The 15,350-nt window shown below is 64.0% G+C and overlaps 1 protein-coding gene across 2 annotated transcripts; it reads left to right on the top strand.

Moving 5' to 3' along the window:
• The first annotated feature begins 84 nt into the window (after positions 1-84).
• Positions 85-11,582, top strand: SP1 (Sp1 transcription factor). 2 transcript variants are annotated; one of them, XM_030967281.1, is made up of 6 exons: positions 85-158; positions 1,172-1,266; positions 1,852-3,349; positions 9,635-9,803; positions 10,445-10,644; positions 11,043-11,582. In XM_030967281.1, exons 1-6 carry the CDS (start codon positions 152-154, stop codon positions 11,357-11,359), a joined length of 2,286 nt encoding a protein of 761 aa, XP_030823141.1. In that variant the 5' UTR covers positions 85-151; the 3' UTR covers positions 11,360-11,582. The 2 variants fall into 2 exon arrangements, with proteins under 2 accessions (XP_030823141.1, XP_030823142.1); XM_030967282.1 differs by lacking the exon at positions 85-158 and adding an exon at positions 624-759.
• Positions 11,583-15,350: the final 3,768 nt, after the last annotated feature.

Consider the following 15,350-nt stretch of genomic DNA (forward strand, 5'->3'; position numbering starts at 1 on the left):
CCATTGGCTGCGGGGGCGGCGGGGGCGGGGCGCGGGCTGCGGCCGCGGCGCGCGGCCCCTCCCTCGGCAGCCCCTCGGCGGCACCGGCGGGTTCGGCCGCTCGCCCGCCCGCGCCCCGCCCGCCCCGCGCGCCCGGCCCGGCCCCGGCACCATGAGCGGTAAGGACGGGGCCGGGGCCGAGCGCCGCGCGGGGCCCCGGGCACACGCAGAGGCGGCGGCGCCCGCCCGCTCGGAGGGGCCAGAGGCGGCCCCGCCCCGCCGGGCCGGGCCCCGCCGGGCCGGGCCTCGCCGCGCCGTGCCGGGGGACCTGCCGGGGGAGGGACCCGGGGAGGGGGAAGGCCTCGGGGAGGGACCGGCGGCCGCGCCGGGCAGGGCTGGAGCGGAGGAGGGGGCGGCGGGGAGTGATGGGGAGGCCTCGGCAATCGGGGCTGGGGGCGGCGGGGGGGGGCGAGATCCCGGGGGATCGGGCGCGGAGATGGCGGGGGAGGCCGGGGGGGTGGGCGGCTGCGAGCGCAGGCACCGGGGGGCTTTCCCCCGTTCCCGGGCGCGGCGCCCTGCGGGGGCGGATGCGGGGCCCGGGGGCGGGGGGGCCCTGCGGGAGGGCCGTGGGAAGGAGCGAGCGGGCGGGGGGCGCTCCGCGTCTCCTGCCCGGGGCAGGCCCCGGTGCGGGGCGCTGGGGGTGAGGGCAGGAGCGGGGGGCGCAGGATGAGGCCGGCGGAGGATGAGGAGGCTCCTGAGCGCTGGGAGAGGAAGGACTCGGTGCGAGCGGGGACCCCCGCGCCGGGGCTTGGCGGGAGGGCAGCCCCGGGCAGGGCATCCCGCGGGCCGGACCCGCGCGGGGGAATCCCGGGGTGGATCCGCGGGAGGTGTGTGCCCCGCGCCGCGGGCAGGGCGAGGGGGAGGCCCGGGGAGCGCCTCGGCGGGGCCAGGGAGTGTCCCGGGCGGCCGGGGAGGAGCCGCGCCTCGAGCAGGGCCGGGTCCTGCCCCCCTGTCCCGCTGCCAGCTCCTCCTTGGCAGCTCCCCGCTCCTCGCAGCCCCTTCCCGGCTGCGCCAGGAGCGCACGGGCCCCCCAGAGCCGGCCCGCCGTGCCCGCTCCGGCCCTGCCGAGCCTCGTGCCGCTGCCCTGCCCCAAAATGTCCCTAACCGAGGCTGTCACTTCCCTCCCGCGCAGACCAAGAGAGCACCGAGGAGATGTCGGCTGTGAAGCCCGACAAGGGCGAAGGCGACGCCAGCAGCACGAGCAGCGCCGGCGGTGGGGAGGCCCAGGTGAGCGGGGGGAGGATCGGCCCCGCTGGCCCCAGGGATCCCGTGGCAAAGTCCAGGCCGGGGCCGAGCTGTTTGCTGGGCCCAGGCAAGCGTTTCAGCAGGGCAGGAAGAGGAGGGTGAGCGCTGCCAAGCAGCGCCCGTGGCTTCCCCTCCTCCCCGGCTCTCCTCGGAAACACGCAGTTCCCCTGCTCCCCTGACAGCACGGGCCCCCTGGCCCTTGTCCAGCTCGGGAACCCAGGAATGAGCCTCCTTCCTGGGGTTTGTCCGGTCTCAGAGGGATTCCCCGGCTTGGGGGTGGAGGAGCCCTCTCCTCTCTTGGCTTTCGCAGGCAGGCTCGCTCCCAAAAGGCTTTTCCCTGTGGGTTCAGGCTGTCCCGACCTGACAGCCTTGTGCCTGGCAGTTGTATTTTTCCGGCTGTGGGTGGGTTTGTTCAGGAAGGAGTGTTTATCTTTTCCGAGTACACTCCTCCCTGTTTTCTCTTATTAAGTTTTTTTTTTTGCTTCCCCGTTTGGTTTTTTCTCCTCACTCCGGGCCTGCCCCTCGGTCCGCCTCCCACCCCCGTAACTCCTCCTCTCGCGTCCCCAGGAGTCACAGCCGTCCCCGCTGGCCCTGCTGGCAGCCACCTGCAGCCGCATCGAGTCTCCCAATGAGAACTCCAACAGCTCCCAGGGCCAGCAGGGCGGGAGCGGCGAGCTGGACCTGAACGCGGCCGCCGCCCAGCTCACCCAGTCGGCCAACGGCTGGCAGATCATCTCGGCGGGCTCCAGCACCCCCACGGGCTCCAAGGAGCCGGGCAGCAACGGCAGCAACGGCGGCGACGCCTCCAAGAGCCGCCCGGTCAGCACCGGGCCCTACGTGGTCACCTCGGCGTCCGGCCTGCAGAACCAGCAGGTGCTGACGGGCCTGCCGGGCGTCATCCCCAACATCCAGTACCAGGTGATCCCCCAGTTCCAGACCATCGACGGGCAGCAGCTGCAGTTTGCCACCACCCCGGCGCAGGTGAACGTGCAGCAGGATGCCTCGGGGCAGCTGCAGATCATCCCCGGCTCCAACCAGCAGATCATCACCAGCCGCGCGGGCGGCAGCAACCTCATCGCCATGCCCAACCTGCTGCAGCAGGCCGTGCCCATCCAGGGCGTGGGGCTGGCCAACAACAGCCTCTCCGGGCAGACCCAGTACGTGGCCAACGTGCCCGTGGCCCTGAACGGCAACATCACCCTGCTGCCGGTCAACAGCGTGGCCGCCAGCCTGGCCCCCACGTCCCAGACGGGCACCCTGAGCAGCTCGGGCTCGCCGGACAGCAGCTCCCAGCCGGCCACCTCGGGGGCTGCCAGCAGCTCGGCCAGCACGGCCACGTCCCAGGCCAGCTCGGGCGCCTTCTTCACCAACGCCAACAGCTACTCCACCACCACCACCACCAGTAACGTGGGCGTCATGAATTTCTCCACCAGCGCCACGGTGGGCACCAACGTGCAGGCGCAGACCCCCCAGAGGGCCAGCAGCGTCCCCAGCTCGGACTCTCTGCAGACCCCGGTGTCGGGGGTGGCCCTGCAGCCGGGCCAGCAGAAGGAGGGCGATCAGAGTCAGCAGTCGCAGCAGCAGCAGCAGCAGATCCTGATCCAGCCGCAGCTGGTCCAAGGAGGGCAGACAATCCAAGCCCTCCAGACCACCCCGCTGTCTGGCCAGACCTTTGCCACTCAAGCCATCTCCCAAGACACCTTGCAGAACCTGCAGCTCCAAGCCGTGCCCAACTCCGGGCCCATCATCATCCGCACGCCCACGGTGGGTCCCAACGGGCAGGTGAGCTGGCAGACCATCCAGCTGCAGAACCTGCAGGTGCAGAACCCGCAGGCGCAGACAATCACGCTGGCCCCCATGCAGGGCGTGTCGCTGGGCCAGACGGGCAGCACCAGCACCACGCTGACCCCCATCGCCTCCCTGCCCAGCGGCACCGTCACTGTCAACGCCGCCCAGCTCTCCTCCGTGCCGGGCCTCCAGACTATTAACCTCAGTGCCTTGGGAGCGTCCGGGATCCAGGTGCACCAGCTGCAGGGGCTGCCCCTGGCCATCGCCAACGCCCCCGGTGAGTGCTCGGCTCCCCGCGGAGGAGACACGCCGGGCCCGGGCCGGCTGGGCTGGGCGTGGTTGGTGTCAAATGGTGTTGGTGGCCGGGGTGGGGCTTGTGCTGGCCCTGGGGAACGAGTGTGTTGGTCACCAGAAGACACTAAAGGTCTTTTTGGGGAGTTTAATTCTGGAAATGAAGGGAGGAGGTGGCAGCGGGGGGGGAAGTGGAGAGGAAAGGAGACACCTGGTTTTGTGCCACTGTCCTGCTCTAGAGGCCACCCAGGAGCCTCGGGTCAGGGCTGGGCTGAGGACCCGAGTGCAGCTCGGCTCCTTGGCTGGGCCTGTGAGGAGTCATGGCCATAAAACACAGGGATTAACTGAAAAACCCAAGAAAACAAACAGTCACGGAGCCGCGGGGAATTTCCTCCCAGGGGCGGAAGAAAGGGCTCATTAAGTGTCTGGGTGCGGGACAGCGTGACCTCGGCGCGGCCCAGCCGGTCCCGTGGGCACGGGCACCACGCTCAGATCCCCAGGGATCCACCCCACCGTGTCCCACAGCCTGGCAAAAGCAGGCTATGGAATGTGGGAGCTGAGCTGGAGCCTGCTCGGCTTCTGCCGCGGAAGGGATCGGCTCTGGGAACGCTCTCCGCTTGCTTTTCCACTGTTTTCCTTGGGGTTTTTTTTCCGTTTTTTTTTTTTTTTTTTGTGTTCTGGCTCTGGCTAAAAGGGGCTGTTGCTGGATTTAGTCACAGCTGAGAGGCAGCAGAAAATGTTGCTCAATCCAGCCCGAGCTTCCCTCTCGCGAGAGGCGGCGGCTGCTTCCCCGGGCTTGTTTTGCAGCATTATTTTGGGCTGTTGCTACAGCAGCTTGGCTCGCAGGCAGGCCACGGGTCACTCTGGCCTGGGGATTAGCCTGATCCTTGGATTTCCCCGAGCGCACGGACCCGCGGGGGCTCCCACCGGCGGGGCTGGCGCCGGGGGGACACACGCGTGACCCGCGGGGTGTGCGGGGTCCCCTCGCTGCCATGCCCGCTCCGAGGGCGGCGCCTGCCCGGCCGGGGCTCGTTCCTCGGTGCTCCCGGGCTCCTTCCTTGTTTTGAAGGCGTTGGAGAAAGGCATGGGCGAGCCCAGTTCCTGTATTCGTGCCTGGCTCTGCCCTCGGAGGTGGAACAGGGAGGAACGTTCTAGAGACCACCCATGCAACCGCCTCCTCCTCCTCCTCTTTCTCCTCCTCCTCTCCTTTTTTTTTAGCTCAGCAGCTCTCAGCCCTTGATGTGCCGTGGAGAATTCCCCATGAGCAGCAGCAGCAGCAGGGCCTCCTGGCTCTGTCCCCAGCCCCGAGTGATGCTGGCACTGTCACCGTGACACGGGGACATTTTAAAAGAAAAGCCAGAGCAGGGTTCAGAGCGGTTTTTTGGGGAGCCCCAGCTCAGTGGGATGGTCCGGGAGGCTCCTGGGGTGAAATGGGCAGAGCTGTGGCCAGCACGGAGCTGCCTGGCGCCCATCCAGGGCCAGGGTTTGACTCCAGCTTTCCCTGGCTGTGTCCCTCAGACGTGGCAATGGGTCCCTTTGTCCCCCCAGCCCCTCTCCGGGGGGTGCTGAGCCCCCCAGGCCTGCGTCCCTCTGCATCCGAGCCCTCCCATGGAATCTGAGGGAGGGGTTTGTTCCCAACGCTCCCCGAATCCCTGGGAGTTTTCCAGGCCTCCACGTGTGCTGGAATTTTCTGCTGCAGGCAAGGAGTTGGGAAGGGAAAAACTCCTCTGCTTCCGGGGGCAGGCGGATGGAAAACGAGCCCTGCCCGGGGAGGGCACTGCGGCTGGTTCTCCTTGGGTTCCTGGGGAAGGAGGAGGTGCCCAGCCAGGGCTGTGGTGGCCCCGCTGTCCCCGGGCTGGCAGCCCTGCCTGTCCTGCCCCTGCCAGAGCTCAGCTCGGCCTCCTGGGGGGCTCCGTGTCCCCTCCTGAGCCCCACGCGTGGGGGCTGTGCCTCCCAGCCCCTCGGGTCTGTTGCCAGTGAGGTTTTCTCCTGTTTTTTGACAGGGGGAAAATCCCTCAGGGAGAAAAGAACACCTGAAAAGGTCTTTACAACTCGGATTGTTTTGCTGCTGGGTGGGAGGCAGAGTCTGCGCAGTCTGACTCTGTGTTAGTGGGGTGGCTCAGAGGCTGTTTCCTCCTCCTCCCTGGCCGGGCTGGGAAGGAGCAGAGGCAGGGGCAGGTCTGTGGCCACCAGGGTTGGCATGTGGGCAAACAGGCTCTGCTTCCACTGGCTGCGCCCCTGGGGAGGGCACCCCAGAGCCGGGGAGGGGGCATTTCCTCAGCTGGCAGTGCCCCAAAACCCTCCTGGGGTTTGCCCATGGCTGGGCCGGGGTCTGCGGCTCAGGTGGGCGCTGTGACACCTCAGTGGGGTCTGAGAGCCCCCTCAGTGTCACCCCAGCCCGCCCAGGGAGGGGACATCCTGTGTGAGAGGGATGATGGTGGGGATTTTGTGACATCGAGGTTTCTCTTCCTCTTTTGCCGTAGGGAGGGACTGGTCTGAGCTCGGTGTCCTTATAGTGGCTCTGTCCCCATGTCCTTGTCCCTGGCGGAGCCCTGCTGTCCCCACATCCCTGTCCCAGCCCTACCCGGCTGAGGAATGTGCTGGCTAAACAGGGGGCCACCAGAGAGGTCAGCACTGGAATTAAACCCCCTTGCTCTGGGGGCACGCGAGGGATACCCCTCCTTTTGGGATGTTTGATTCCAGGGCTGCACGGGCTGTTGGGTGGGATTGGGGTTTTCTGGGCAGCACGAGCTGCCTTCCAGCTCCTTGGGTGGAGGATGTGGGGGAATGGCGCAGTCAGGACCGTCCCTGGTGGGCACAGGAGCCCCCGGCCGCGTGTGCCCCGATCCCCTCCCGGCTCCCTGCTCCCTTCCAGGGTCGGGCCCGTGGCACAGAGCCCTGATTGTGTCCTGTTTGCTGGGTTTTAAGGGCAGCTTTGTAGCAGGGCCCGGATGAGGCATCCCCATGGCACGGGGAGGGCAGAAGGGAGCCGAGCCCGCCCGCGACGCGCGGCCCTTGTTTGTCTCACCGCAGCCGTGACATCAGGGCACAGAGCAGCGCATTGTGAAACTTCCTGCTCTGAGTCCCGGCCAGGCTGGACTCTACATCCGCTCTGGGTTCCTGGGCTGACCTCCGTCCCTGCCGTTCCCTGGGCACCGACACAAAGCCCCAGAGAGCCCCGGGTTCCCCTGGGAGGAAGGGCAGCGCCCCCGGCACAGCCTGCGTTGCGGCGGCTTTGTCCGGGTGCGGCTGTGCCCCACACAAAGTCCCCGTGCGGGGACACCCTGTGGGTGCTGGGCCCCTTGGGGCAGCCCTGCTCCTGCTCCTTTTCCTGTCCGTGCTGCTGCTCCGGGCCCGGCTCGTGGGGCTGGGCAGGGCTGGTGGCTGCGCCGGTCGGACGGGTCGGGTGCGCGGCACCCACCCCGTGACTCCTCCCGGGACAGGTCCCGGCTCCAGACCCGTCTGCTGGGCCCTGATGTGCCTCTCTCTTTTATCTGGGCCAGCCCCAGCCCTGCTGGAGCCCCGTCCTTATCACGCCACACAGGAGACTCGGCCTGGCTCCCGGCTTTGGAGGAGTCTGCGCGTGGCTCCTCTCCAGAGCGTGGGCTCCCACCTTAGCCCGGCTGCAGCCTCCAGACGGCTCCTCATCCCCTCGCAGCCCACCCCAGCATGCCTGGGTTAGATCCTGGGGCTGATACAGCCTTCCGTTCCTCCTCGGGATCAAACACTTGGGATCTGTGGCTCCGGAAAGCTTCCACTCCTGGCTGCTGTGAGGGAGAGGCGCGCAGAGCTCGGGTGAGGTGGGAGGCGCCGGCTGGGGCTCCCCGCCTGGGGAATTGCCCTTCCCTGCCTCAGCCAGGCGTTTTCCTCCTTCCACACAGGGATTTCTGCCCGTGCTGCAGCGTGAGCTGCTCTGGCTGCTTTCACCCCAGCCAAGGCAGGACTGGAGGCTTCATCCCGCTTTTCTGACAGTTCAGGCGGGATTTGAAGGGCACAGGGGCTCTGTCTGTCAGTGTGCAGCACAGCAGGCATTTGGCAAATCCTGGGGGATTCGGGGATCCGGCAAAGTGGATGATGAGGTGATTCCCTGCCTCAGCTCTGTCCCCTTTTACAGCCCACCTCCCTCATTCCATTGGCTCCATCCCAATTTATCCCCTCTCCAAAGGAAGGGCCGCTCGTCCTGATGCGCAGAAACCTCCAGCAATTACAGGAGCTGCCCCAGGAGTGGCTTCTGGAGTCGTCAGAGTCCAAATTAAAGCCCAATTACTCACTGGGCTGCCGGCTTCCAGCCTGCCCCATCCCCTGGTTCCCTCTCCACGGCCCTGATCTCCAAGGAATTGCTGAGCCAGAGCTTGGCTCATTTGCATGGATGAGCTCCTGGTGCAGATTAACTCGTTTGGCAAACCAGGGAGGGAATCAGATGGGAAAAAGCCAAGGGGACATCGTTCCAAAGCCACTTTGTCCCTTTGTGCAGCTCTTTGGTCTGGAGCAGCTGGGGTTTGTTCTGGGCAGGGCAGTGACCCCAACAACCAGGCAGGAAATGGGGAGAACTCGAGTTGTGAGCTGGAAAATGTGGATTTTGGAGGTGTTTTCAGGAACACACCCAGACAGGTTGGGGCTGCGTGTCCCCAGGTTTTGCTTTTCTTTCTTTTCACCTGAAAACTTCCTCGTGCCAGGCGGCCACGTCGTGCCTGGTGCCAGCTCTCCCCCCTCACCCTCTGCCCAGAGGCGCAGAGTTTGCACAATCAGCCCTGGTTTGTTGGTTTTGGGTTTTATTTCCTGCTCTTCCCCTAAAAATGAACACGGGGTCTGTTCCCCTGCCTGAGGTTGGCCGGGGTGGCTGTGAGAGCTGCTCTCTCCTCCCTGCCGGGCCTTTCTCACCTCCTGGTAGTTTGCTAAATAAAGCAAACAAACCCCAGCTTTTTCCTGCACAAGGAGCACCTTGTCTGCAGAGAATCCCCAAGCCAAGATTCCAGGGTTTGGGGTTTTTTAGTGGGACACCAGAAACTGCCCCATTCCTGGGGGGGCTCAGAGGTCGTGGTGGAGCTGGGCCAGGGGCAGCTCCCCTCTCCTGCCTCCCCAAAATCCCTCTTTCTCCCTAGGCTTTTTCCAGGGATTAAACCTCCTCTTGCTCTATTAATGATGTATTTTTGAAGGCTTTGCTGACCCCAGTGTGGAGCCTCTGGGGAAGCTTTAGTCTTAGCAGGGATGTGTATTAGGGGGGATAATAAACGCGAATCATCCTCTCTGCCCGCTTTTCCCCTGAACCTGTCATAGCCCAGAGATTTCAGAGCTCCTGCCTGGGGCGGGATGATCCCTGCAGGTCCGGGATCTGCTGCCCTGGGTTTATGCCTTGCTGAGAGGAGGCCACAGATCTCCAGCAGCAGGATTTGGGTTTGTTCCCCCGGTGCCAAAAGGCCAGGAAACGCCGCGGAGGCTTTTGCCTCTTGGAGGATTGAAGCCATTCCAAGGCATCCTGGCTGGGTTCTCCCCGTCCCTGCTGTATTTTTTCTCCTGGTTTGGGATTTTTCTGGGGAGAATTGTGCCTTTTTTTTTTTTTTTTTTTTTTTTTTTCCTTTTTCCTTGCTATTATTTTTTTTTTAATTATTATTATTTCCCCAGCAGCTCTTCCCGTCTGGGGAAATCTCTAATCCGTGGCTGGAGCACAAAGCTGTTGGTGCTGGCTTAGGGAGCTTAAAAACCCCTCCCAGGCTGGCTGCGTGCAGGGCTGGGAGTGCAGACACGTCCCAGGAGCTGCAGGGAGGGACTGGGGAGCTCCTGGCGTCCTCAGCCTGGCAGGGAGCTCGGGAATGCAGCGAGGGCCAGCCCTCAAACCGTGTCACCTTTGGAGGAGGGGACAGCTTCCCTCTGCCGGCCTGGCTGGGACAGGGGCCAGGGCAGAGCCCGGGTCCCAGGCTGGATGAAAGGACAATCCTGGGGATACCTGGGGTTTGTGTGCCGGGTGACAGCCCCTGGTGACATTGCTGGGGAAAAGGTGAATTTGCCTCAAACCTGCCACGTTCAGGTGACAGCACGTCCTTCCTGTGAGGAGATTGGGGTGAAAAAGGTGGGTTTGGGGCTGGAATCACAGCCTCTGGAAATAAATTAAAGACCTGGACCAAAATGGGGGAAATGTGGAGGCCCAGGGAGAGCCCCAGGCTGGGTAACGTCAGGAAAGCCGAGGGGAAAGGGGGGCATTCCCCTTTGGCAGAGGAGACCCCCGCTCCCAGGGGAGGAGCCTGCTGTAACCGCCGTGTTCCTTGCCTTGCAGGTGAGCACGGGGCCCAGCTGGGGCTGCACGGCGGCAGCGGGGACGGGCTGGGCGACGAGAGCACGGCCGTGGAGGAGGGGGAGACCAGCCCCGACCCCCAGCCCCAGCAGGGCCGGAAAACGCGCAGGGAAGCCTGCACCTGCCCCTACTGCAAGGAAGGAGAGGGCAGGTGAGGCTGCTGCCCGCGGCTCTGCCACCAGCAGCACCCCCGAAGGGCCTCGTTTTATGGAGTTCTTTGGGTTGGGAAGGGTCCCTCAAATCATCAGCTCCAGCTGTTCCCCCAGCCCTGGCAAGGCCACCCATGTCCCCAAGTGCCACATGCACGTGGCCACCTGGGCACCCCCAGGTCCTTTCCCAGCTTTCCAGACCCAGTTCCCCGTGTCCCAGCAGGACCTGGCTCTTGACCCGGCTGAACCTCACCCCAAATCTGGCTGAACCTCACCCCAAACCTGACTGAATTTCACCCCAAACCTGGCTGAACCTCACCCCAAACCCAGCTGAACCTCACCCCAAACCCGGCTGAACCTCACCCCAAACCCAGCTGAATTTCACCCCAAACCCGGCTGAACCTCACCCCAAACCTGGCTGAATTTCACCCCAAACCCGGCTGAATTTCACCCCAAACCCGGCTGAATTTCACCCCAAACCCGGCTGAACCTCACCCCAAACCCGGCTGAACCTCACCCCAAACCCAGCTGAATTTCACCCCAACCCCATCAATCCCCCAGGTCCCATCCTAATCCCACAGCTCCACCCCCCCAGTCCGTGTCCCCTGAATTTCCCTCGTGTTTAACCCTTTTTTTCCTGCAGGAGCTCTGGGGATCCAGGCAAGAAGAAGCAGCACATCTGCCACGTGCCGGGCTGCGGGAAGGTGTACGGCAAGACGTCGCACCTGCGGGCGCACCTGCGGTGGCACACGGGGGAGAGGCCCTTCATCTGCACCTGGGTGCTGTGCGGGAAGCGCTTCACCCGCTCCGACGAGCTGCAGCGGCACAAGCGCACGCACACAGGTGGGGCTGGGGGCTCGGGGGGCTGGGGGTCTCTGGGGGCTGCAGCTGGAACTGCAGCATTGCCTTTGAGCCCCACACAGGTGGGGCTGGGGGCTCGGGGGGCTGGGGGGCTCTGGGCTGGCTGCTCTGGCTCGTGGGGCAGCCTCAGGGATCCCCAGAGCTGAAATTGCGCTGTTGGCTTTGAGCTCTTGGGGCTGAGAGCCCCTCCAGAGCCTGAGCATCCTCACAGGGAGGAACCTTTTCCCAAGGTCCCAAACTATTCCCAAAATTCCAGCGTCCTGGAGCGTTGGCCTTCAGGTCTTTGCTCCAGGGCCTGACCCCTCTCTCAGAGGGCAGGAACCCCTTCCCAAATCCCAGTTCTCTCCCCTCCATCCCTCACGCCCCCGTCCCTCCCCCAGGAGAGAAGAAGTTCGCCTGCCCGGAGTGCCCCAAACGCTTCATGCGCAGCGACCACCTCTCCAAGCACATCAAGACCCACCAGAACAAGAAGGGAGGCGCCGCCAGCGTGGCCATGAACGTCTCGGCCGTCCCCATGGACACGGCGGCCTCGGCCGAGGGCAACGGCGGCGCCACGCCCTCGGCGCTGATCGCCACCAACATGGTGGCCATGGAGGCCATCTGCCCCGAGGGCATCGCCCGCCTGGCCAGCAGCGGCATCAACGTCATGCAGGTGGCCGACCTGCAGTCCATCAACATCAGCGGCAACGGCTTCTGAGGCTTCTGAGCGCGGGGCCGGCACCTCCAGCACTGCCCAGCCGCCACCTCCACCTGAAGGCCAGAGCTATATATATATATATTTTTTAATTTCGGCTTGATTTTTTTTCCCCCCCCTCTTTTTTTGTCCCTTTTCCCTCCCCTCCTGCCTCCCCGTCCCCCCACCCGAGGTCCCTTGGCGTCGTCATGCCTTGGTCCTTTTAGCAAAAAAAGCAAAAAAAAAACAACGCAACGACAGAAATACCAACAAAACAATATTAAAAAAAAAACCACACAAAAAAACAAAAAAGGAAAAAAAAAAAAAAAAAAAAAAAAGAAGAAGAGAAAAGATTCTATATTATTATTATATATATAAAAATATAAAATGTGTTCGTTTGAGAGAGGAGAGATGTTGCTGTGACCATGGCGTGGTCCCTTTGATGCCTTATCCTGGAGCAGGTCGGCCCCTCTGGGGCGCGCCGGACGATGCCCGAGCTCCCCTTCCCTCCCCGGCTCCCATTTCCCAGCAGAACCCCGACCCCTCCCCGGGCTGTCGGCGCTTTGCTTTGAGGTGGCTCTGTAATTCCTTTGGCATTCTCGGGGGGAGATCCCGCTGGATTTTTCAGCCTCGGACTCCCACTGCCCTCCCCTGCCTTGGCAGGTGGTGTTTTTATTTTTTTTCCTCGGATCTTGGTTTTTTTCCAGCCGTTTTCTTGGCAAGGCTCCCTGTCCCGTGGGAGTGGAGTTGCTCCATGGGAAGGTTGTGGACAGAGAGGGGCTGGGACGCAGCCCTGGGGGGACAGCTGGAGCCTCCTCAGGGGGGAAAAGTTGATTTTTTTTATTACAGCCAGCATTGGAATTAATAATAATTATAGTAATAATCGGGAAAAAGGAGAATCTGCGGAGCTCAGCCGGTCTGGAGCCAGGGGGAAGCACCGCAGGGACACGAGGGACACTCGAGGGTTTTGCTGTGGCACCGCTGGAGGTGGCTCCTGACAAAAAAAAATGGGTGCTGGAAATAGGGACAGCTTGGAGAAAAAACCCCCAAAAAGGGTTTTGCGGGATCCTGCTCCTCCCGCCGAGGGAGGGCTCGGTCCTTTCCGTTCTTCCTCCCACACCCTCCTCTTCCTGCCCCAGCTCATCCCCAGCCGGGGCTGTGCGTGCAGGGAGTGCGGCCCCAAAAGGAAATGTGGGATTGTTCCCAGGCAGCCGCTTCGGGGGGAGCCCCGGAGGGGACCCAGAACTTCCCTGCTCCCACCTGGGGGTCGGGAGGTGCAGAGGGGAGCCCCCGGGATGGCCGCTGATCCATGAATCCCACCTGCCCCGGGCATCCCCACCTGCCCCATCCATCCCCACCTGCCCCGGGCATTCCCCACCTGCCCCATCCATCCCCACCTGCCCCGGGCATCCCCACCTGCCCCATCCATCCCCACCTGCCCCGGGCGTCCCCACCTGCCCTGTCCATCCCCACCTGCCCTGTCCATCCCTACTTGTTCTGTCCATCCCCACCTGCCCCGGGCATCCCCACCTGCCCCATCCATCCCCACCTGCCCCGGGCATCCCCACCTGCCCCATCCATCCCCACCTGCCCGGGGCATCCCCACCTGCGCCATCCCCACCTGCCCGTCCATCCCCACCTGCCCCGCCATCCCCACTCCCCACCCACACTGCCCCGGGCATCCCCACCTGCCCCGGCCATCCCCACCTGCCCCATCCATCCCCACCTGCCCCATCCATCCCCACCTGCCCCGGGCATTCCCCACCTGCCCCATCCATCCCCACCTGCCCCATCCATCCCCACCTGCCCCATCCATCCCCACCTGCCCCGCCATCCCCCCACCCCCCCCACCATCCCCACCTGCCCCATCCATCCCCACCCCACCTGCCCCAGCCATCCCCACCTGCCCCATCCATCCCCACCTGCCCCATCCATCCCCACCTGCCCCGGGCATCCCCAGGGGAAACCGAGCGCTGTCCCCACCGGGGCAGGTGGAGAGCGGCCACCCCACACGCCCTCGGTGCTCCCCGCCCCTGTCCCGCTCCCCGTTGTCCCGGGAGAAGCTCCAGCCGCGCCAGGAGCCCGGGGAGGAGCCGGAGTCCCTCGGGGCAGGAGCCGCCCCCGCTGCCCCGTCGCCATCCCGAGCTTTGCCCCGCTCGGCAGCTCCGGGAGCCGGCGGGAAGCAGCGATCTTGTTTTGATTTGGAGCGGTTTTTTTGTAAAAAACACGCAAAAAAAAAAGGAAAGGCGGCAGAAGCTCCCCGGGGAGGGGGCGCAGGGCCCGGCCCCCCCAGCCCCCCCCGGCTCTCTCTCTCGATATCTATTTTTGCATTTGTATATTTTTATATAGGAAACTTTAAGCATTTGTATTTTAATAACCCTGTGAAGCACTATGAGCTCCCCTCGACCCCCCCCCAGCCCGAAATCCACAAAGGATTGGGACAAAAAACAGGAGGTTTCTTAATTTAATGGTCAATTTGGTGATTTTAGCCCCAGCCCGGCGCCGCCCCGAGCCCAGCTCTGTGCCCAGAGGGGATCAAGTGCCAAACCCCAGCCCGGCTCGGGCCTTGGGGTGTCCCCGGCCTGTCCCCTCCCGGGGGTGTCCCCGGTGTCCCCTCTGTCCCCATGGGTGTCCCCAGGGAGCTCGGCTTTCCTATGGAGACGTGCCGGGGGACCCCGGCCCCCCCGGGGGGCTCTGTCAGACCTGGGCTGCTCCCCCGCGGTTTTTGGGGGGGATCAGAGCGTTTTGGGAGGGGTCCGCACCACCAGCGCCGCTCCCAGTGCCGGGGGGGGGGGCAGCTGGATCCCACCGCCCCCGTTTTGGCTCTGTTGGCACCGGGGTCCCCACTCTGCTCCTGGCGCCCCAAATCCCCCCCCAGCCATTCCCGGGACACAAAACACAAACGTGCCTTGACAAGGGGGTGACGCGCTGGGGTGAGCCCCCCCTGCTCCGCTCCCACTCCCCACACGGGGGCTGGGGGGCGCTGGGGGCTGCCCCCATCCCCCAGCTTTAATCCACTGTCACCCCTTCATTCCGGGGGGCCGGGGCCGGTTCTCTATGCAGCGGGGGGGTCCTAGGGGGTCCAGCCCCCCCAAACTGGCAATAATTCTCTCCCTGTTTGATCTCGTCCCGTCTCTGTTGTTTTGATTTGGGGAAGGGGAGGGGAGGGGGGTTGGTTTTTACAAATCCGGTGGCTGATGTCATAAACCTTCCCCCCCAAAGGCGATTTTTTGGGGGGAAGGGGGTGGTGGATGATTTTTTTTTTTGGGTCCCAAAGTGCTATTTTTTTGTACAAAAAGACTTAGATGAAACTGTTAGTTTTGGGGGGCTCCTTTGTAAATGGGGAACGACGAGTTCTTTTTGTAATAAACACGAGTCGCTGGCGTTGTCTGGAAGTCTGAGGGGGGGTCCCTTGGGGGGCACAGCCGGTTTTTGGGGGGCGGCAGGGGGGACAGGGGACACTGAGCTCTGTTTGGGGGTCACAGGGTGGTTTTGGGGGGTGACAGGGGACACTGAGCACCATTTGGGGGTCACAGGCTGATTTTGGGGGCTGCAGGGGACACTGAGCTCTGTTTGGGGGTCACAGGGTGGTTTTGGGGGCTGCAGGGGACACTGAGCACCGTTTGGGGGTCACAGGGTGGTTTTGGGGGGTGACAGGGGACACTGAGCTCTGTTTGGGGGTCACAGGGTAGTTTTGGGGGGTGACAGGGGACACTGAGCACCGTTTGGGGGTCACAGGCTGATTTTGGGGGCTGCAGGGGACACTGAGCTCTGTTTGGGGGTCACAGGGTGGTTTTGGGGGGTGACGGGGACACTGAGCACCGTTTGGGTGATGCAGGGCAGGGGGCCAGGCCTGGTTCCCCCCCGCCCCAGACACCCCGGCTCTCTCCTCCCTGATGCGGGGGCAGCACCTTCCTCCTCCTCCTCCTCCTCCTTCTCCTTTTCTTCCTCCTCCTCCTCCTCCTCCTGCTGCTCCTGCTCGGCTCCTCTTCCCACCGGCCCCGCGGAGGCTCCC

This window comes from Camarhynchus parvulus, chromosome 29, assembly GCF_901933205.1.
Source record: "Camarhynchus parvulus chromosome 29, STF_HiC, whole genome shotgun sequence".
Taxonomy (NCBI): Eukaryota; Metazoa; Chordata; class Aves; order Passeriformes; family Thraupidae; genus Camarhynchus; species Camarhynchus parvulus.